The sequence below is a fragment of the Coregonus lavaretus genome (genome assembly GCF_964263955.1).
Source record: "Coregonus lavaretus genome assembly, chromosome: 2".
Lineage (NCBI taxonomy): Eukaryota > Metazoa > Chordata > Actinopteri > Salmoniformes > Salmonidae > Coregonus > Coregonus lavaretus.
In genome coordinates, this window is record NC_139989.1 from 37406752 (window position 1) to 37428324 (window position 21573).

Sequence of the window (21573 nt, forward strand, 5' to 3'; positions counted from 1 at the left end):
CTTTTAAAGGCAATGTGGGAAATACAGATCTTGGAATGCCTGAACGAACTTCCATGTGGATTTCACAGTGACTTGAGACCTTTTTTAGATTTTTGTCCTTTAATAATACACCCAAATTTAGTAAATACACCCATTTTTGGGATGTTGATGTGACGTCTTTGCCCAGTGGGATGGCAATTGCAAAAGCTTATAATAACTTTATTTCTAAAATCCCTCATTATATTCTTTCTACATCTATACCCTGCCTTTGTCACACCATATTTGTCCATTTTCTCTCTTCCCAGCACCTGCCATGCCTGTCAACCTTCTACTCTTCCTCTTCCTCCCTGTGTGTCACGGTTGCCACACTGGCTCCTTCACCGACTGCCAGAAGGTTCAGTTCGTCCCCGGCCACAACCTGGCCGGAGAGGGTTTCGACATCGTCAAGATGCAAGATGCAAGATGCGCCTTTGTGGTGGATGTGCAGAAGTTCATGGTAGATGGGCACGACGGTAACTGCACCCTGTGCATCAACACTCTGATGAACAACCAGGTCCAGAAGTTGCCACTCTCTGTAATGGACTGGCGCACAAAGGTGACATGTCGTCGGATCATCAGCAGCAAGATGTACGAATCAAGCAGCTCCGTTCTGAAGGAGACCACTAACTCTGCCAGCATCAGCTGGAAGGTTGGCCTGGGATTCAAGGGCATTGCTGGGGTTGCTGTTGGAGGCACACACTCCAAGACTGCCAGTTCGCCAGAGGCCACTCCACCAAAGATAAGTAATCTTTCACCAGCCATGAATTCAAATGCAAATATTACACATGAGTCAAGATTTTGATTTTAGTGTCATAGGATGTAAATTGAGGTGGTCTAAAGCCAAAAAACAACAACAGCTAATTATATAAAATGTGTACGGAAAAAAACGGTGTTCTCCATGTTGTTGAAGTTGTTTTCATTCATCATACCTCTCTCCCTGTCCTTAGCTTCCGCCTACGAACCCAACCTCCCCTGAGCCAGGAGTTTCAGGACTCCCTAAAAAACCTCCCCAGCATGTAGACTCACAAAACCGACCCCGCCTACCGCCACTTCCTCTCCATCTATGGCACCCACTACATCCGCAGGGTGCACCTGGAGGGCCGGGTGCACTCCACCACAGCCGTACGCACCTGTAAGGTGGCCATGAGCGGCCTCTCCCTCCATTCTGTCAGAAACTGTCTAGGGGTGGAAGACAGTGGCACCATCAACGGTGTCACGATCAGCGCTGAGACCATGTACTGCAAGTCCCAGAGCAAAAAACTCAAGACAGGCCAAAGCTTCGGAGCCACCTTCTTGGACCGTGTCACCGAAGTGCAGGGCGGCAACGTCGAGGTTGCGGACATCCTCTTCAACCCCGACAAGAAGTCTGGCTACAAAACCTGGCTGAAGTCCCTGAAGAAGGTCCCTGCTGTGGTCTCCTACCAGCTCAGCTCCCTGCACTTCCTGGCCAGAGACAACCCCATCCTCAAGGCCAACCTGCGCAATGCCATCAGAGACTACATCCAGAAGTACACTGTGTACACCTCCTGCCCGTCTGCTTGCAAGATGGGGAGACGCAACAAAGACTGCGTCTGTAAGTGCAGCGGTCACAGGAACGTGGTCAGGATGAATGTGACGGTGGTCCGAGCTACGGGGCTCTGGGGCGACTACTTCTCTAAGACAGACGGCTACGTCAAGGTCTTCTATGGAAAGCAAGGCGATTCCACTCCTGTGATCTGGAACAATGACTTCCACTACTGGAACTACAGGATTCAGTATGGAACGGTGGATTTGAAAAGTAGTTTTTTCAATTTTTTTGTTAAATAGTCAGATCCGTCTCTTGAGGGTTACTATGCATAGGCTTCCTGTACAAAGGAATAAGTGGAGCAGCAAGACATATGTTAAGGGTGTTTTGGGATCTCCAGGGTAGTTTCCAGTTTGCTAATTTTGCTCCCTATTCTATAAAACCTTGTAACAGTAAAAAATATATTTAAAAAATAACATTTTGCCAGCATTGTGAATATATTGTGTATTCCCACTGCTCTTACTTAGAGTTCTTTGTCTCGTTCACCCACTCTCTGTGTTACTTAACAGAGCCTTGCACATTGAGGTGTGGGACCGCGACAACAGATGGAACAATGACCTGCTAGGAAAGGGCTCCATAACCCTTCGAAGGGGCATGAACGTCAACCAAAGGTTCAAGTTGAAACACGGCACACTTTATGTCTCCCTGTCTGTGGTTTGCGGCCCCAGCCTTAAAGGAGCCTTCTGTGATCAATATGCCCCCTCGCCTGGGTCCCAGGGTAGGCTGAGTTACGTCCATGACTGGGACAGAGAGACAGAGATGTTACCCACTCTCCGGAACAGGACCTTCCTGTGAGCGGCGCCCCTCGTGTTAAATTACTTACTTAATTATAATATAATAATAATATATGCCATTTAGCAGATGCTTTTATCCAAAAGGACTTACAGTACAGTGCATACATTTTAGAATACGTGACCCCCAGCGGGAATCAAACCCACAACCCTCTAACCAATGCTCTTACCATCTGAGCCACACAGGACTACTTACTCCTCTTCACTCCATGTGGAACATAAGGTCGCAACAACACACACCATGCCAGACGGTCCTTTGCAGCTTTCTCTCTGCTTCACCTTTGTTACATGAGGCTAATGGTAAATCAGTAAAAATAATGCATTAAATCTATAGGTCAACCAATTAGTCTTTCCTTTCCAAGGCGATAAAATTATGCATTGTTTCAGGGTTGCCTCTACATTCGTATCTTTTTTATTTCTGTCACAAAAATAATTATTTCTCATTATTTACTTTTTTTTATTTTTACAATTCAATGTAATGTCTGATACATCCACTCGTATAAATGTGACACACAAAAAAACCTTCTTCAAAGTAATGTGAAAGGAGGGATTTTAAGTTTATTTGAGGCCTGCTTGAAGGGGAACATTACAGTGCCTTGCAAAAGTTTTCATCCCCCTTGGCATTTTTACTATATTGTTGCATTACAACCTGTAACTTAAATGTATTTTTATTTGGATTTCATGTAATGGACAAGCACAAAATAAACTTTACTTGATTGAAAAAATTCAAAAAAATAAATAATGGAAAAGTGGTGCGTGCATACAGTGGGGAAAAAAAGTATTTAGTCAGCCACCAATTGTGCAAGTTCTCCCACTTAAAAAGATGAGAGAGGCCTGTAATTTTCATCATAGGTACACGTCAACTATGACAGACAAAATGAGAAGAAAAAAATCCAGAAAATCACATTGTAGGATTTTTTATGAATTTATTTGCAAATTATGGTGGAAAATAAGTATTTGGTCAATAACAAAAGTTTCTCAATACTTTGTTATATACCCTTTGTTGGCAATGACACAGGTCAAACGTTTTCTGTAAGTCTTCACAAGGTTTTCACACACTGTTGCTGGTATTTTGGCCCATTCCTCCATGCAGATGTCCTCTAGAGCAGTGTTGTTTTGGGGCTGTCGCTGGGCAACACGGACTTTCAACTCCCTCCAAAGATTTTCTATGGGGTTGAGATCTGGAGACTGGCTAGGCCACTCCAGGACCTTGAAATGCTTCTTACGAAGCCACTCCTTCGTGTGTTTGGGATCATTGTCATGCTGAAAGACCCAGCCACGTTTCATCTTCAATGCCCTTGCTGATGGAAGGAGGTTTTCACTCAAAATCTTACGATACATGGCCCCATTCATTCTTTCCTTTACACGCATCAGTCGTCCTGGTCCCTTTGCAGAAAAACAGCCCCAAAGCATGATGTTTCCACCCCCATGCTTCACATTAGGTATGGTGTTCTTTGGATGCAACTCAGCATTCTTTGTCCTCCATACACGACGAGTTGAGTTTTTACCAAAAAGTTATATTTTGGTTTCATCTGACCATATGACATTCTCCCAATCCTCTTCTGGATCATCCAAATGCACTCCAGCAAACTTCAGACGGGCCTGGACATGTACTGGCTTAAGCAGGGGGACACGTCTGGCACTGCAGGATTTGAGTCCCTGGCGGCATAGTGTGTTACTGATGGTAGGCTTTGTTACTTTGGTCCTAGCTCTCTGCAGGTCATTCACTAGGTCCCCCCGTGTGGTTCTGGGATTTTTGCTCACCGTTCTTGTGATCATTTTGACCCCACGGGGTGAGATCTTGCGTGGAGCCCCAGATTGAGGGAGATTATCAGTGGTCTTGTATGTCTTCCATTTCCTAATAATTGCTCCCACAGTTGATTTCTTAAAACCAAGCTGCTTACCTATTGCAGATTCAGTCTTCCCAGCCTGGTGCAAGTCTACAATTTTTGTTTCTGGTGTCCTTTGACAGCTCTTTGGTCTTGGCCATAGTGGAGTTTGGAGTGTGACTGTTTGAGGTTGTGGACAGGTGTATTTTATACTGATAACAAGTTCAAACAGGTGCCATTAATACAGGTAACGAGTGGAGGACAGAGGAGCCTCTTAAAGAAGAAGTTACAGGTCTGTGAGAGCCAGAAATCTTGCTTGTTTGTAGGTGACCAAATACTTATTTTCCACCATAATTTGCAAATAAATTCATAAAAAATCCTACAATGTGATTTTCTGGATTTTTTCCCCTCAATTTGTCTGTCATAGTTGACGTGTACCTATGATGAAAATTACAGGCCTCTCTCATCTTTTTAAGTGGGAGAACTTCCACAATTGGTGGCTGACTAAATGCTTTTTTTCCCCACTGTATGTATTCACCCCCTTTGCTATGAAGCCCCTAAATAAGATCTCGTACCTTCAGAAGTCACATAATTAGTTAAGTCCACCTGTGTGCAATCTAAGTGTCACATGATCTGTCACATGATCTCAGTATATATACACCTGTTCTGAAAGGCCCCAGAGTCTGCAACACCACTAAGCAAGGGGCACCACCAAGCAAGCGGCACCATGAAGACCAAGGAGCTCTCCAAACAGGTCAGGGACAAAGTTGTGGAGTACGGATCAGGGTTGGGTTAAAAAAAAATATCAGAAACTTTGAACATCCCACGGAGCACCATTAAATCCAGTATAAAAAAATTGAAAGAATATGGCACCACAACACACCTGCCAAGGGAGGGCCGCCCACCAAAACTCAGGGACCAGGCAAGGAGGGCATTAATCAGAGAGGCAACAAAGAAACCAAAGATAACCCTGAAGGAGCTGCAAAGCTCCACAGCGGAGATTGGAGTATCTGTCCATAGGACCACTTTAAGCCGTACACTCCACAGAGCTAGGCTTTACGGAAGAGTGGCCAGAAAAAAGCCATTGCTTAAAGAAAAAAATAAGCAAACACGTTTGGTGTTCGCCAAAAGCCATGTGGGAGACTCCCCAAACATATGGAAGAAGGTATTCTGGTCAGATGAAACTAAAATTGAGCTTTTTGGCCATCAAGGAAAACACTATGTCTGGCGCAAACCCAACACCTCTCATCACCCCGAGAACACCATCCACAGTAAAGCATAGTGGTGGCAGCATCATGCTGTGTGTCACACCCTGGTTCTGGGACTCATTATGTTGAGCCAGGGTGTGTGCAGTCTATATGTTTATGTTCTATGTTGGGTGTCTAGGTTGGTGTTTTCTATGTTTAGTCAATGACTCCCAATCGGAGGTAACGAGTGTCAGCTGTCGGCTCGTTATCTCTGATTGGGAGCCATATTTATACTGTGTGTTTTCACCTTGGGGTTGTGGGTTTTTGTTCCATGTTTCTGTCAGTGTTACAGAGGACTTCACTATCGTCATTTGTTGTTTTTCGTGGTTGCTTTATTTAATAAAGTAATGTTCGCTCAACGCGCTGCGCTTTGGTCTACTCATTTGGAAGACGATCGTGACAGAAAAACCCACCATACCAAGACCAAGCAGCGTGTCCAGGAGCAGGCAGCCTGGACGTGGGAGCAGATCTTGGACGGGCAGGGGTCCTGGACCTGGGAGGAAATCCTGGCCGGGATGGATCGCCGGCCATGGAGTGAGACGGTGGAGGCGCGCCGTAGAGAGGAGCTACGGCGTGATCAGGGTCGTCGTCGGACGGTCGTGAGTCAACCCCAGAAAATTTTTAGGGGGGGGCACACGGCAAGGACGACGGGGCTAACGGAGGCAGAGAAGGGGCGAATCCAAGAGGCCACCAGGTTACGGGGGCTACTGGTGAAAGGAGGGAAAGGAGATGTAGAGGCACGGCGTGAGAGGCTGAGGTGTGTATCCAGTCCGGTCCGGCCCGTTCCAGTTCCCGGGGTAGAGCCAGTGGTGTGTGTCCCCAGTACGGTCCGGCCTGGTACGGCCCCTCGCACCAAATGGACGGTGCGCGTCTCCAGCCCGGTCCGACCTGTTCCTGCCTCTCGCACAAGGCCTACGGTGTGCTTCGCCAGCCCAGCCCGGCCTGTTCCTGCTTCCCGCACTAGCCCTGAGATGCGTGTCCTCAGCCCGGGACCACCAGTTCCGGCACCACGCACTAGGCCTTATGTGACTTCGAGATATTAGCTGATGTAAGAAGGGCTATATAAAATAAAATTGATTGATTGATTGATGTGCGTCCCCAGGGTCCAGCATGCCCTGTTCCTGCTCCCCGCACTAGCCCTGAGATGCGTGTCCTCAGCCCGGGACCACCAGTTCCGGCACCACGCACTAGGCCTTATGTGCGTCCCCAGGGTCCTGCATGCCCTGTTCCTTCTCCCCGCACTAGCCCTGAGATGCGTGTCCTCAGCCCGGGACCACCAGTTCCGGCACCACGCACCAGGCCTATAGTGCGTCTCGGCCGGCCAGAGTCTGCCGTCTGCCCAACGGCGCCTGAACTGCCCGTCTGCCCAACGGTGCCTGAACTGCCCGTCTGCCCAACGCCGTCTGAACTGTCAGTCTGCCAAGCGCTGCATAAGCCGCCCGTCTGCCATGAGCCTTCAGAGCCGTCCGCCAGACCGGAGCCGCTAAAGCCTTCCGCCAGACAGGATCAGCCAGAGCCTTCCGCCAGACAGGATCAGCCAGAGCCTTCCGCCAGACGGGATCAGCCAGAGCCTTCCGCCAGACGGGATCAGCCAGAGCCTTCCGCCAGACAGGATCAGCCAGAGCCTTCCGCCAGACAGGATCAGCCAGAGCCTTCCGCCAGACAGGATCAGCCAGAGCCTTCCGCCAGACAGGATCAGCCAGAGCCTTCCGCCAGACAGGATCAGCCAGAGCCTTCCGCCAGCCATGAGCAGCCAGATCCGTCAGCCAGCCATGAGCAGCCAGATCCGTCAGCCAGCCATGAGCAGCCAGATCCTTCAGCCAGCCATGAGCAGCCAGATCCGTCAGCCAGCCATGAGCAGCCAGATCCGTCAGCCAGCCATGAGCCGTCCAGCCAGGATCCGCCAGAGCCGTCCAGCCAGGATCCGCCAGAGCCGTCCAGCCAGGATCCGCTAGAGCCGTCCAGCCAGGATCCGCCCGCCAGCCAGGATCCGCCATTCAGTCCGGTGCTGCCCCTTAGTCCGGTGCTGTCCCTTAGCCTGGTGCTGCCCCTTAGTCCGGTGCTGCCCCTTAGCCTGGTGCTGCCCCTTAGTCCGGTGCTGCCCCTTATCCTGGTGCTGCTCCTTATCCTGGTGCTGCTCCTTATCCGGGTGCTGCCCCTTAGTCCGGTGCTGGCCCTTAATCTAGTGAGGTTAAGGTGGAGGGTGGTCAGTTGGAGGAGGCTACGTAAGCGGGTAGTGACTATGGTGGGGTGGTGGTCTAGGCCGGAGCCAGAACCGCCACCGAGGAGGTATGCCCGCCCAGCCCTCCCCTGTTTGGGGGTTTTGAGGCGCGGTCGCAGTCCGCGCCTTTAGGGGGGGGTACTGTCACACCCTGGTTCTGGGACTCATTATGTTGAGCCAGGGTGTGTGCAGTCTATATGTTTATGTTCTATGTTGGGTGTCTAGGTTGGTGTTTTCTATGTTTAGTCAATGACTCCCAATCGGAGGTAACGAGTGTCAGCTGTCGGCTCGTTATCTCTGATTGGGAGCCATATTTATACTGTGTGTTTTCACCTTGGGGTTGTGGGTTTTTGTTCCATGTTGCTGTCAGTGTTACAGAGGACTTCACTATCGTCATTTGTTGTTTTTCGTGGTTGCTTTATTTAATAAAGTCATGTTCGCTCAACGCGCTGCGCTTTGGTCTACTCATTTGGAAGACGATCGTGACACTGTGGGGATGTTTTTCATCGGTAGGGAAACTGGTCAGAATTGAAGGAATGATGGATGGCGCTAAATACAGGGAAATTCTTGAGGGAAACCTGTTTCAGTCTTCCAGAGATTTGAGACTGGGACGGAGGTTCACCTTCCAGCAGGACAATGACCCTAAGCATACTGCTAAAGCAACACTCGAGTGGTTTAAGGGGAAACATTTAAATGTCTTGGAATGGCCTAGTCAAAGCCCAGACCTCAATCCAATTGAGAATTTGTGGTATGACTTAAAGATTGCTGTACACCAGCGGAACCCATCCAACTTGAAGGTGCTGGAGCAGTTTTGCCTTGAAGAATGGGCAAAGATCCCAGTGGCTAGATGTGCCAAGCTTATAGAGACATACAGCTGTAATTGCTGCAAAAGGTGGCTCTACAAAGTATTGACTTTGGGGGGGGTGAATAGTTATGCATGCTCAAGTTTTCTGTTTTTTGTCTTATTTCTTGTTTGTTTCACTACAAAAAATATTTTGCATCTTCAAAGTGGTAGGCATGTTGTGTAAATCAAATGATACAAATCCCCCCAAAATCCATTTTAATTCCAGGTTGTAAGGCAACAAAATAGGAAAAATGCCAAGGGCGGTGAATACTTTCGCAAGCCACTGCACCCAAGTGCTTTTGCTGATTCATTACCACCCAGATGAAGTGGGTGAGACCACAGAATCTGGATGCGTTGCAAATTGCATCCTATTCCATTTATAGTGCACTACCTTTGACCAGGGCTCACAGAGCTCTGGTCAAAAGTAGTGCACTATATAGGGAATAGGGTGCCATTTCGGACACATAATCTGCATTAGACCAAGGTAACAGGAACATGACCACATTCCTCAACTGACATTACACTTGGGAACAGCTGAGAAAGCAAATGTAAATGTCACTTACATTTAGTTTTGACAGTATTTATTATTTTATATATATATATGTTCCTTTCCTTTCACATTTGTTTAAACTTTGTTAATGCAAATTACATTTTATCATTACATTTTCTATTTTCTGCTTGTACTGTCCGTCAATAAATTGAGTAGGCCTATCATGGTGCCAGTGATTATTTCACTACTGAACAATTTGATACCTGTGGGCTGAATCCTATCTGTGGGCTGAATTTACACGCGTTAACCCAGACTTTCATGTAAACCATGTATTTGGGTCAATGGTAGACATGAGAATTCAAGTTATTCATGGATATGAAGTTACAGTAGGATTTGGCCTTGTATTCCCTTACAGAGAAACTACAAGATTTCACATGCAAAATCATTTGATTTCACATGAAATTTCACGTGAAATCATGTGAAAATGTGTTTTTGGAACACTTCACATGTGATCACATTTTCACATGTGTAGTTTCATGTTATCACATGTTGCGTTACATGTTGTCACATGCTATCACATTAACTTCACATAAGATCACGTGTTCACATGAAGTTCATGTTGTTTTTCTGTAAGGGTTTTGTGAGGATAGTTTAGAATTCCAGTTATAACGGCTGGTTATTTGGAAAAGGATAATCACCTCTAAAGATGAATTCCTGAGGTAAAATGTTTTTTGACTTTTTGAAGGGAGCACTTAAACTGCCAGAGATATTTGGGGTGTATACGACAGGTATAATCTCTGACTTGACTACCTCCAGATCATGTTTTGTTATTTCAATTGTAGGCCTTAACTCAGAGTCCTTTTCAGCAGGCCTGGTTTTGTGAGGACAGCTGGGAACTTGGTAGAAGTGATAAGAACAGGTTACCCAGATGGCATCAGTTAAAACAGAGCAATGTCCACAATGGCTTCCATTATTGTATCTATTTCACACTACTGAGCCAAACTGAACTGAGCCAATCTGAACTGAGCCAAACTGTGCCCAGCCAAGCCAAGCTGTACTGGGCTGAATTGGTTACGCATCCACTATAGTTACTGTAACTCTGCAGGACAGGACAATGTGAAAATAAAATATCAGAGCCAGCAGGGTATAGTTCAGGTCGGCCCTATAGTGTGAATCAAGCAGATGTGAGATGTTATGACTATCAGGGACTCCTTCAGGATATACCCCCTTTTTAGTGAGATGGACCCCCACTCTTTCAGCTATGTTTTAACCCTGCCTCATCTCTGCTTTTTTCTTTCTACTCTATGCTAAATGGAAGACATCAAGGTGGGTTATACAGTACAAGACTGTTGGTTCATCACTGGGTATGCTGCCATTTCCAAGGAAATTAGAGTAGAGCGTGAGTTCATCACAATCGTAAAATCCTTATTTGAAATGACTCTGCACCGTGGCCCAATTTATTAGCGATCTTACTGGATATAAGATGGCACTGCATAACATAGGTACTGATTAATTGGTAGATAGTATATGTTTATCCTTTGAATTTCTCCCATTTAATATTGGTAGCTTAACAACTTCGGTCTAACCTCAGTACCTGATACTGTACATTGCTTGTAGAATTAAAACTGAGAAGTATTACAGATAGTACTGAACCATGCCAAGCCACAAGTTAGGTCATCTGTGCTAGACTAATCATTCCACTGAATGAGGATATAATGTGCATTATTCGGACATGAACTCCATACATTGCCTTGAATACAGGCATTGAATAATGTTAGGAGCTATTATGGATTATTCTTTACAGTCGGCTCTGCTCAAACAGTCAGGGGCCATTCAGGGATACTGTCAATATGGAATGTGAGTGCACAACTCTGATCAATTGAGTCATCATGTGAGGAAATGGAATTGAGCACAAGGTTGGAGACAATATTCATGTTATGTTTAGTAATATGACCCCTTTTGTTGGTTTGGGGGGAAAGGCCACTGAATACGGAATACAATAAGATAACTTTGACACAAGATGTAGACTTATAAAGCAATCTAACATGGTAGCCTATTCTAATTTAATTAAACAAAGGTGTCTGAAATGTTGAAACAATGTTGATGGCATTTGCCTCAGGTTATAGGCTATTAGAATGCAGGTCTAGATGTATTACAATCTAATAACTGTAAAATCAGAGGTGTGAAGGTTTTCAAAATCTAGGCCTGTCAGTAAAATAGTCTGCTGTAGCCTAATATTAAAACAGAAAGTAAAGTATGATATTGAATTCGCAAAATAATTAGGCTACATTGCCTTTTAGCCTACAGCTGACTTCCAGTCATTACGATGGCGTTTGCCATTTTGTAGTGGACAGCTAATACATAGAGCTCTTGTGCATTGAAGTGGGTGCCAGTATGAAAAAAATAATAATAATGTATGCACTCACTAACTATAAGTCGCTCTGGATAAGAGCGTCTGCTAAATTACTAAAAAGTGGGTGGCTTCCGATTTTTTTTTAAAACGTGTTTAATGGGGGTAACATCACCTCATCCTCTAATTATCTCACTTCCTTCTGCCTGCCTGCCACTATATACCACCATGAGCCCCTTGTGGAAACCGCTCCTTTGGGAAGGGGGGCTGGGGTTTCCGTTGCCCTACCCGTCTCCGTGCGCGTGAACTGAATTCCACCAAATTATTTTCATTCACCTAAAACAAACTACAGTTCGCTGGTTGGCATAGAGCGCCGACCGATTACGCGCTGCGGATAGACACCGAAGGGAAAAAAGAGCGGAGGGGGAGGGGTAGCAGGTAAAGTCATAGAGATGGAGAGAGGGAGACCACGCGTGCGCACAGAGTTCCATCCCTCTGCATCGCTTCTTTTTTCATCCTTTTTTTTTTTTTTGCAGCATCAGTACCGCGCTCGTATCGCATTCGTTTGCTGGAGTCGGAGCGCGCTGCGGGGCGACACTGCACCGCCAAGGAGGACGCACAAGCACCGTAGAGTGGGGACTAGAGAAAAGGAAAAAAGACAGAGAAGGTAGAGCACAGGGGAGACTCATAGCCTACCCCCTCATTTGAATACTGGAAGAAAATATAAAATTGTCGGACCTTTGGACATAAGAAGACAACGAGGCGGAAAAACCCAGGCGATTATATTTTAGCCAGCACGGCGTGGAAACAATGAAGGATCGTACACAAGAACTACGAAGTGTAAGCTTATATATTTCTACCATTCCTGCCCTCCTCCCTTGGTCACACTCTCTCCTCCCTTCCGAATCCTCATCGCAATCGGGCGTCAGCGTCTGACATCTCCTTGCTGAGCGCTAGCTCACGGCAAACATAAAAAATATGTGCACTGAGGTTTCGGTTCTTACCAAAAATACAGAGGCGGATATCTTTAGGCTATTCATTTCTATTTTACGCATTCGAATGTATATTCCCATCAGTGTCAATAGCCTAGTGGTGCCCGCATGCGTGCACTGATGATCATACACGTATATGAGCATGATAGAAATATGACTTCTCTATTAAAGGTCCGTTAAAATGCAGTGATTTGAGAAAATAGCATAGGGGTATTAGCATTGCAGGCAAGCATATAAAACAAACACATCTACCATAGATAGTCTACTGATAGAAATTACCCATATCGATATAAGCTTATGCATGCTTATTGCTGGGTAATATGGATGGACAGCTACCCTTAACAGTGGTAAAAATACATTGGATGAAGGCTATCCTAGCCCATAGTCCTCATAGCCAAGCAATCTCTGCAAATACCGTTAAAGATTTTTCTTCAACCCTTGATAGAACGAAATATTTGTTCAGAATTGCCTCAGCCCATCGGATTTATCGTTTTCTAGATAGTTGATGGAGAGAGCGTTTTATAGGAGTGGGACGGGGTCGACTACGGTGGGGTTGGGGGGTCATATTATGAGATTGTACATTTAGTTATAACTGGCCTCTATAATAGGGTATAGTTTACATTATTGCTTGTATTAGACCCTAATTCGATCAAGGAGGACAGAATTGTAGCTCTCTCCCAGCTATGTGCCTACAGGGTTCAATTGGGTTCGCTTTGGCGACACTATGCTATGGCAGGATCTGCACCAGGGTTTAATTTTTTCCCTGCATTGGAAAACCACATTCATACCGGTTTAAAACACATTCGGTGACTAGATATATGCCACAAGGATAGACACTGTCATATATTTGTGCAATTTGTCTGTCTAGGTTTAATTGAAAACAAATTTCCCCTATCCTCAAAGCAATAAAATCGATATGAGGCCCGAAGCATGCATGGCTTTTTTGTCGTAGCCCAACCTCCAAGGTCTGGAGATCAATAAAATATCAGAGGAAACGCCTGGACTCACTGCCGCTCTGCACCTATATCTAAAGCGTGTGTGTGTGTTTGTGTGTGTGCCTGTGTGTGATTATTACATCCAAAGGTAGAGCCAATACAGGTTATACTGCACAGCTGTGAACATTATAGCAAATGATTAGGATTGTGCCACCGTCCCTGAGATAGCCCCTGGTCAGCGGATGCACCTTGTATGAATTCTGTGCCTCCTTCTGTGCCTTCCCACTGAAACGCTGAACACAGCTAGATCCATACTCAGTCAGACACTAGGCACTTGCCTCACTGCCCACTGCAGATTCAAGGAGACTAGGCTACAGAAATCTCTCGGTTATGACGCTTTCGTGTCCAAACGAACCATAAGAGCGTTTATTAGACGTGTTCATTTTGTAGATTCTCTTGCTCTCTGAGACGGATTTTCGTTCTTTCTTTACCTGTAAATAATGGTTTTGTATATCCAACCCAACCCCCCTCACCTTCCCGATATAATGGATGCCATCTGAAGTGAAATTGATAAATAATCGCTACCGTTGTCTAAGCTCTATGAAAATAATATTGTTAATGTTATATATATATATATATATATATAATGATAGAATATCACGTAATTCTGGCAACAGATGTTGTATGATTGGGTAATAATTACATTTTATGTAATCATCAACATCACAGTGACGTATACGTCGCGCGCTACATCGTCCTACTCTGAGCAAGCCGTGTCTGCACGGGTTTCACCGAATGTGCTACGTGTGTGAGTGAGAAAAAGATTGGCCGGCTATATTTACCATGTCTATACCGACTATTCCCGTGTAAGCCAAAGAGACGGCTGATAGACCTTCGAGTGAGAGTGCGCGCGTGCGTTAATGCACAATATCTATTCCAATTTTATTGATTATAAACTGGGGGGGTTGCTGAGAAGGGACATAATCGAAGCTCAATCGCACTATATATCATAAACCTAAGATGAAACTGCAACCTTGAGCCAAATTCTGGGGGTTGAAAAGGCACAGGCATAGTATTCTTATTCTTAACCATATTTCTAAGCATTATAGTCTACAGAGATGTCAGTGGAATTCCTTACTCATAAAAGTAATATTGCTCTCTGTCGTTGACACACACACACACACACACACACACACACACACACACACACACACACACACACATATTATTGATTTGTTCTCCCAAGACCAAAGATATATCACTCACTCAATGTCCTTAACATTTCTGCAAAATTGTGTGTGTGCATTTTTATTTTTATTGGTTATATGGTTGCATTTAAACCCCAATTCTGATCTTGTTTTTACCACTTATAGGTCTTCTGACCAATCACATCAGATATTTTCATGTCAGATCTTTCTCAACGCTGATCTGATTGGTCAAAAGACCAATCCAGAGTGTCATTTTAGTTGCAAAGTGGATACTTTTCTGGACTGTTTTATTTATAGGCCTATAGCATTGCCAACCTCTCTCATATTAGTAGTCAATAGAGCATTATGTAATTTACACTGTCTAGAATATCAGTAACATTACTTGTGGCCTTGACAGGCAGAGCCATAAATTCAATACATGCATCCAATTTGTAGCTACTCGGTAGGGTCGTGAGCTTATTTATAAGAGGTTTATAACATATCCAGTGACATCTTTGTGTCCAATGCAGAATTAGCACAACATTCTGTAATTCCAGTAACTGTATATTTTGTGTTGTTTTGCTTAAATCTTTGTGTGCCTCGATTCACTGTGATGCATTATTTAGCCCCACATGTATTTAGCATTCATATTCACCACATGTATGCCACAACGGAAGTTTAAGAGTGGGAAAAACAGCTTTCACCTCCCTACCATGCAATGTGTCCCACATAAACAGGGATTTTAGTAAGACACAAGCTGGAACTCCCTGATTGCGACAGAGGAAAGGAGTGTTTGACTTCAGTGTCCGACCTAGACAGCACACCTTTATTTACATTGAGAGGCTTATTCACGTAGAGGTCTGTGGTACTGTATATGAAGTGCCTTCAGAAAGTATTCACACCCCTTTACTTTTTCCACATTTTGTTGTTTTACAGCCTGAATTTTAAAGTAATTGTAAGGTCCCTCAATCGAGTAGTGAATTTCAAGCACAGATTCAACCACAAAGACCAGTTTTTTTTTCAATGCCTCGCAAAGAAGGGCACCGATTGGTAGATGTGTAACAAAATAAAAATCAGACGCTGAATATCCCTTTTAGCATGGTGAAGTTATTAATTAGGCTTTGGATGATGTATCAATACACCCTGTCACTACAAAGATACAGGCGTCCTTCCTAACTCAATTGCCGGAGACGAAGGAAACTGCTCAGGGATTTCACCATGAGACCAATGTTGATTTTAAAACAGTTAAGAGTTTAATGGTTGTGAAATTAGAAAAATTAGATGGATCAACAACATTGTAGTTACTATACTCCACAATACTAACCTAAATGACAGAGTGAAAAGAAGGAAGCCTGTACAGAATAAAAGTATTCCAAAACATGCATCGTTTGCAACAAGGCACTTAAGTAATACTGCAAAAAATGTGGCAAATAAACTTTTTGTCCTGAATTCAAAGCGTTATGTTTGGGGCAAATTCACCACAGCACATCACTGAGTACCACTCTTCATTTTTTCAAGCATGGTGGTGGCTACATCATGTTATGGGTATGCTTGTCATCGGCAAGGACTAGAGAGTTTTTTTTTTTTTTTAAATAAACGGAATACAGCTAAGTACAGGCAAAATCTTAGAGGAAAACGTGGTTGAGTCTTCTTTCCAACAGACACTGGGAGACTAATCCACCTTTCAGCAGGACAATTACCTAAAACACAAGGCCAAATCTACACTGGAATTGCTTACCAAGATGACATTGAATGTTCCTGAGTGGCGTAGTTACAGTTTTGGCTTGAAAATCTATGGCAAGACTTGAAAATGGCTTTCTAGCAATGATTAACAACCAACTTGACAGAGCTTGAAGAATTTAAAAAAGAATAATGTGCAAATATTGTACAATACAGGTGTGCAAAGCTCTTAGAAACTTACCCAAAAAAGACTCACGCTGCCAAAGGTGTTTCTAACATGTATTGTCTCAGGGGGGTGAATACTTATCTAATCCAGATATATTAGTGTTTTATTTTTCATAAATATTTCATAAATGTTAGAATTTTTCTTCCACTTTGACATTACAGAGTATTTTGTGTAGATCGTTGACCAAAACTGACCATTAAATCAATTTTAATCCCTCTTTGTAGCACAACAAACTGTGGAAAAAGTAAAGGGGGTGTGAATACTTTCTGAAGGCACTGTACATTGAAACATTCACCTGTACAAACCTCAGATTATACAGTACCATATTTAAATGTTGCAAAACATTGTTATTGCAATGTAATAACAATGAAACAACTTTAAGATTATATTGTTCATATTTTTATCAAGGCTGTTGAGAATTAGGCTGGGAGAGGAGAAATGTATAGCCATCTGTTCTGAGTCAAAAGCCTATGTTTTGGTGACAATCCATCATCGAAATGGGTACAATCAAACACAGATAGCAGCTGATGAATGAGTGAACCTTCTATAACCTTTTGACCTTTGACAACAAGGGTTAATCAAGGCTCCTTCAGGACAAAATGATACTAAAGCTAATAGGGTTAACATGTTGTAGTGATAGTACAATACAAATTATACCAAAGCACAATTTGCCAGGTGTAGTAAAGATCATGCCACATGATAGTTGCGATATATCTTGACTCTATTGTGCCTTGAGCTGTCCTTGAGTCATTGAAGGGCATGGCACAAACCACCACTTAAAAAACGCAGAGCAGAACTATATACAGGAGAGTGGAGAGAGACACTAACATATTATACACGCTGAATGAGGTTTGGTCAAAGTGTATGACTGAATTCTGAGGTTTGGTCAAAGTGTATGACTGAATTCTGTGTATGACTGAATTCTATTTCAGAAATTATAATATTTAGGTAAATAACTGCATGTTAAAACTGTGTGAGGGCAGTTCTGTCTCAAAGGCACAGCCTAGCAGTTCAGCTGTACTGAATGCATTTGACATATTTGCATCTATTTGTGGTGGCTTTTATAAAGGATTTTCTTGGCATATTCGAAGTTGACATGTTCATCTACTTTTATATTGTATTTTATATGAAGTATGCATCTTTTATGTTACACAATTCCATATTAGGACATTCATATCACATTTCTATGAGACAGTAATCCCACCTGACCCTAAAATGTCATTATGCTCACTGCTAAACAAATGAAATCAAAGACCACAGTGGTGATTTGCATTTGATGCAGTTAGTAGATCTATAGGATATCATTATACCCCCCCCCCCCCCCCCCCTAACACATTGTCTGAAAGAATTCTCATCCTAAAGTGGATTTTTTCACAAAATGTGTAGCAGAGCATCTCCATTTGATGGCCCTCCAATAGTCACTCCCCATGAGTGATTACCGCAGCTAGTAATACATTATGGATGAGCACCACCCCTGACTACATGCCACATCAATGTAATAGCGGATTGCACCAGAGAATACTGGTCGCTCTGTGTTGAGTATTTTCCATTTAAAGACATTATGCTTCGTGGATGGAGAGTATATTCCAGGAGAGGTCAAGGATGTGCATTATCTATTCTAAAGATGTATTTGTATCAAACGGTGAGTCATAACGGCGGCCATGTTGGAAATGAATAACCCAGGAAAAGCCACAGTTTCCTGGTTTAGCCCTAAAGTCTGGCGCATCTGTGGTAGAGTATGGGCATGATAGGGGACGGACGCAGTGTTCTGTGAGGTCATTTGCAACCAAGGGCAGAGACAGCCACTATATTTAAAACCTCAGTGCTTTTCAGTGGTACACACAATACAAACAGAAACCTAGAACTACCGGTAGATACGTCCTAAATTTGATTTATTTCCCAATAAACAAGGTCGAGCAGACCCAAGCTGAATGAGTGATGTGTGTTTTGAGTCCTCCTCCACAAAGTCATTTAAGCAGAGGGATCTTCATTTGCACTCTGTCAACCCAAAAAGTAATTAAGCCTGAAATTGTAGTCGTATAGACACAAAAGTTAAACAATGAAGGAAACAAATGCTAATCAGGATTAAATAGCAGAAGGGAATGTGACGGATCTATTGCAGCAAGACGTCTTTCATCTGACCGAGGGAACTGTTTGCCTACTGGTACTTACAGACTGGTACACGTGCCCTTGATGTGGTGGACACATTAGACAGTAAAAATAACCCTCCAAGGCATGTTTTAGCATCTATATTCCTCTCAGTGGCAATGAACTGAACAGAGGAGGGAAAGTCACTTTACGTAGACAACAAATAGCCTTTGTTTTGAGTGTAGTATTTGGTGTGGATTGGGTTTGGGGGTATGGTTAAAAGCTGACCCCAATCCATGAAGCCTAGGGTACTCAGGAACAGTCTTTGTCTGTCTGTGAGTCTTACTCACCTCACACTGCTGAATCTGTCACATGTTGTTCATCCCCACATATTTGGATTAAAGGATTTTTTATTAAATAGAAACTACCTCGATGTCTGCCCTGCTTTTTTGATATAGTTACGTTTATCTCAATAAAGCTAGTCATTTATCCTAGGAGTTATACCTTCAAATGAGTTCTAGAAAGTCCAAAAACCATCCGATAATTCCTACTCCACTTTTACTCAATTGTTTTTACTATGTGCTATATAAAGAATAGCTTGCATTTTTTAAATGTCAACGTAGGGGAAAGAAAGACATGCTGACCACTTACTTCCGTCAACAACTTCAGCCACTAAATTAACACGCTGAATAATTACTTCAGCTCTGGCATCCATCATACTTTTCTGAGGACTCTGTGCCTTACTGTGCCCATACAAGTCAGAGAGGAGCAGGTTGATCAGTCAGATGAGATCATGTGGCTGTCTGGCGAAATTCTGTTCATAGCCTAACGCACATCCCCTTTCGCTCAGACTGAGCTAAACACAGGTGGAGCAGTGAGATCACCACCACATGGAGCCGTTTCAGGATGCTTACGATGTCCTGCAGTTGGAATTTATTGTGACTCACACTGCTTTAAGTAATAAGATGTTCCAAGGACTATCATTCTATCTTTCAAGCACCGTAGAGTCTAAATCTCTTTGGATATTGAATGCCCATGATCATTCAAGTCAGTTGTTGTACGTTTTGAAACACGGAATCCGAAGTGTGGGGTATGCCATCTCTTTGTCACAAATGCAGACTTTTATTTAACCCTTTACACTCGTGGAAATTGACCTATATGGATAGGGATCCATTGAAATGTTTATTACGGAAGAAATATGAAAAGCATGGTCTCAATTGAAAGGGTTTGGAAAATGTAATTTTGGGAAAATTATTAGACTAAAGTTTAGGACACAACAGTTCACATGACACAAGACTGAATCCAAATATTACACTGCGGATTTTATGTGCATTTTACATTTACTCTACTTTTTGCCACATTTGTTGATGACAAAATCTGAAAATACTCTGGATACATTCAGTAACATGATAAAAATATTCCTGGAAAATGTGGGGTAGGTGCAACATAAGACAAAAACATTACAAGGGTTTGAGTGAGAGGACTAACTGGTGTATTCAATTGGCCACACACCTCTCTAAAGTGTGCACAGTTCCTAAGTAATTTCAATGCACTTCAATGACTCAAAGAAGAGTCGTCAACTATAAGGTGCTTTTTTGAGCTCTCCTAGCTGTGCTGTTGAGGAACTAGAGCAAGTACACTTGTAGTTATTTTGTTAGGAACACAACCCTGCATCCCCGTAATCACACAATTACTGTTGTTCACACAATCCAAAAAACGGCTCATTATAAATCGCAATCTGGGTCAGGTGGGCATAATTTGAAAGCTTGTTCTATTGCCAACAGTTATAAAATACTATCTTACCATGTAAGGCAATTCAGAGAAACAGACCGTAATTTTGGTGCGCATACAGGCTTAGAAAAAAATGGTTATTCACCCTTTACCCTTTGTTCCAGGTAGAACCCTATTGGGTTCCATGTATAATCCTTTCCCCTGAGGGCTCTACATAGAACCCAAAATAGTTCTACCTGGAACCAAAAATAATTCTACCTGGAACCAAAAAGGGTTCTCCTTTTGGAAACCTTTTTTCTAAGAGTGTAGAAAGGTGTCATGAGTGCATTCAGGTGCGTGTTCCGCGATATATTTTCTTCACAATAGACAAATATAGGCTCATTCTGTTCAGAACAACCCAGGGTATGACGCCATGTCATCTTGTAACTGTACATCAAACATAGTGATCATAAACGTTGACCCTGTATATGAAGTGCACATTTGGACTCACAGGTATTTGGCTTGCTTGTATGCCATCAAAGTGGTATTTATTATAATCCTCAACGTCTCATCTTTCAAAATACATCGAGTCCTCTTAATTTACAGCATTTCCCTCACACAGACAATAAAACATTTGCAAAAGTTTCCCAATTTGTGGGAGGGATGGGGCAACTTCTTGTCGCGTGCGGTGCACAAGTTCAGAACGGCTGTCAGTCAAAACCCATACAGTGCTTTGAAGCGCAGAGCCTGAGCTCTGATGTAATTTATAGGATGTTACTGTACAGCTATTGTGTTCCAATTTAGGCGCTTATCAGTGCCCAAATCTGCCATTTTCAACCCCAGGTACGATTGTAAAGGACTACGTCACGTGATTTGGTTTTAATCTAACATCTTTAAATGACTCGGCACAATGAAAGGACAAAGGAAGGACAAGAGTTCAGCAACAAAATTTGCCTTAAGGACCACTATGTTGGGGAGATGTTATTGAAGTTTGATTATCTCCTGCTCTCTCAATTTGTATGATCACCATGTTATCGTTGCAGAATATTATTTCTGAAATTGCTAGTTGGGGAAATTGTCTTGGAAACAATCTAGGAATGTCAGATGGTCTGATTGTGTTGTATGATCTTTTAGAGGTCAGAGTTTTGCCATTTTTGGGGCGAGGAGATACAATAATTCCATGTCTGTTTGGATTGTAATGGGTAAATGTCAGATCTATTTACTACACTGTGAAGCAATCATACACCTTGATGACAAACACATTTAAAAGGTGTTCCCGGATATATCAATCCAACCACTAAAGTGAGTAAAATTGAAGGACAAAACACTATATGATGACCGATTTAGATTGATGTACTGTATATTTGACATCCTCAAGAAACCATGCCTGCGGGTAGTCTA

General features: G+C 43.3%; 1 protein-coding gene and 1 pseudogene across 2 annotated transcripts in view; both read left to right on the top strand.

Annotated features, from left to right (window-relative positions):
• Positions 1-292: 292 nt before the first annotated feature.
• On the top strand, positions 293-2377 carry LOC311138974 (perforin-1-like; annotated as a pseudogene). Its single transcript has 3 exons — positions 293-803; positions 966-1823; positions 2092-2377. The product of its transcript is annotated as a perforin-1-like (transcript).
• Positions 2378-11921: 9544 nt separating this feature from the next.
• Positions 11922-21573, top strand: part of LOC311101738 (syntaxin-1B) — a 54525-nt gene continuing 44873 nt past the window's right edge. The window contains exon 1 of the mRNA XM_084142917.1: positions 11922-12194. Within this exon, the coding sequence (XP_083999043.1) occupies positions 12165-12194 (30 nt within the window). The 5' untranslated portion in view covers positions 11922-12164. The remainder of the gene's footprint in view (positions 12195-21573) is intronic.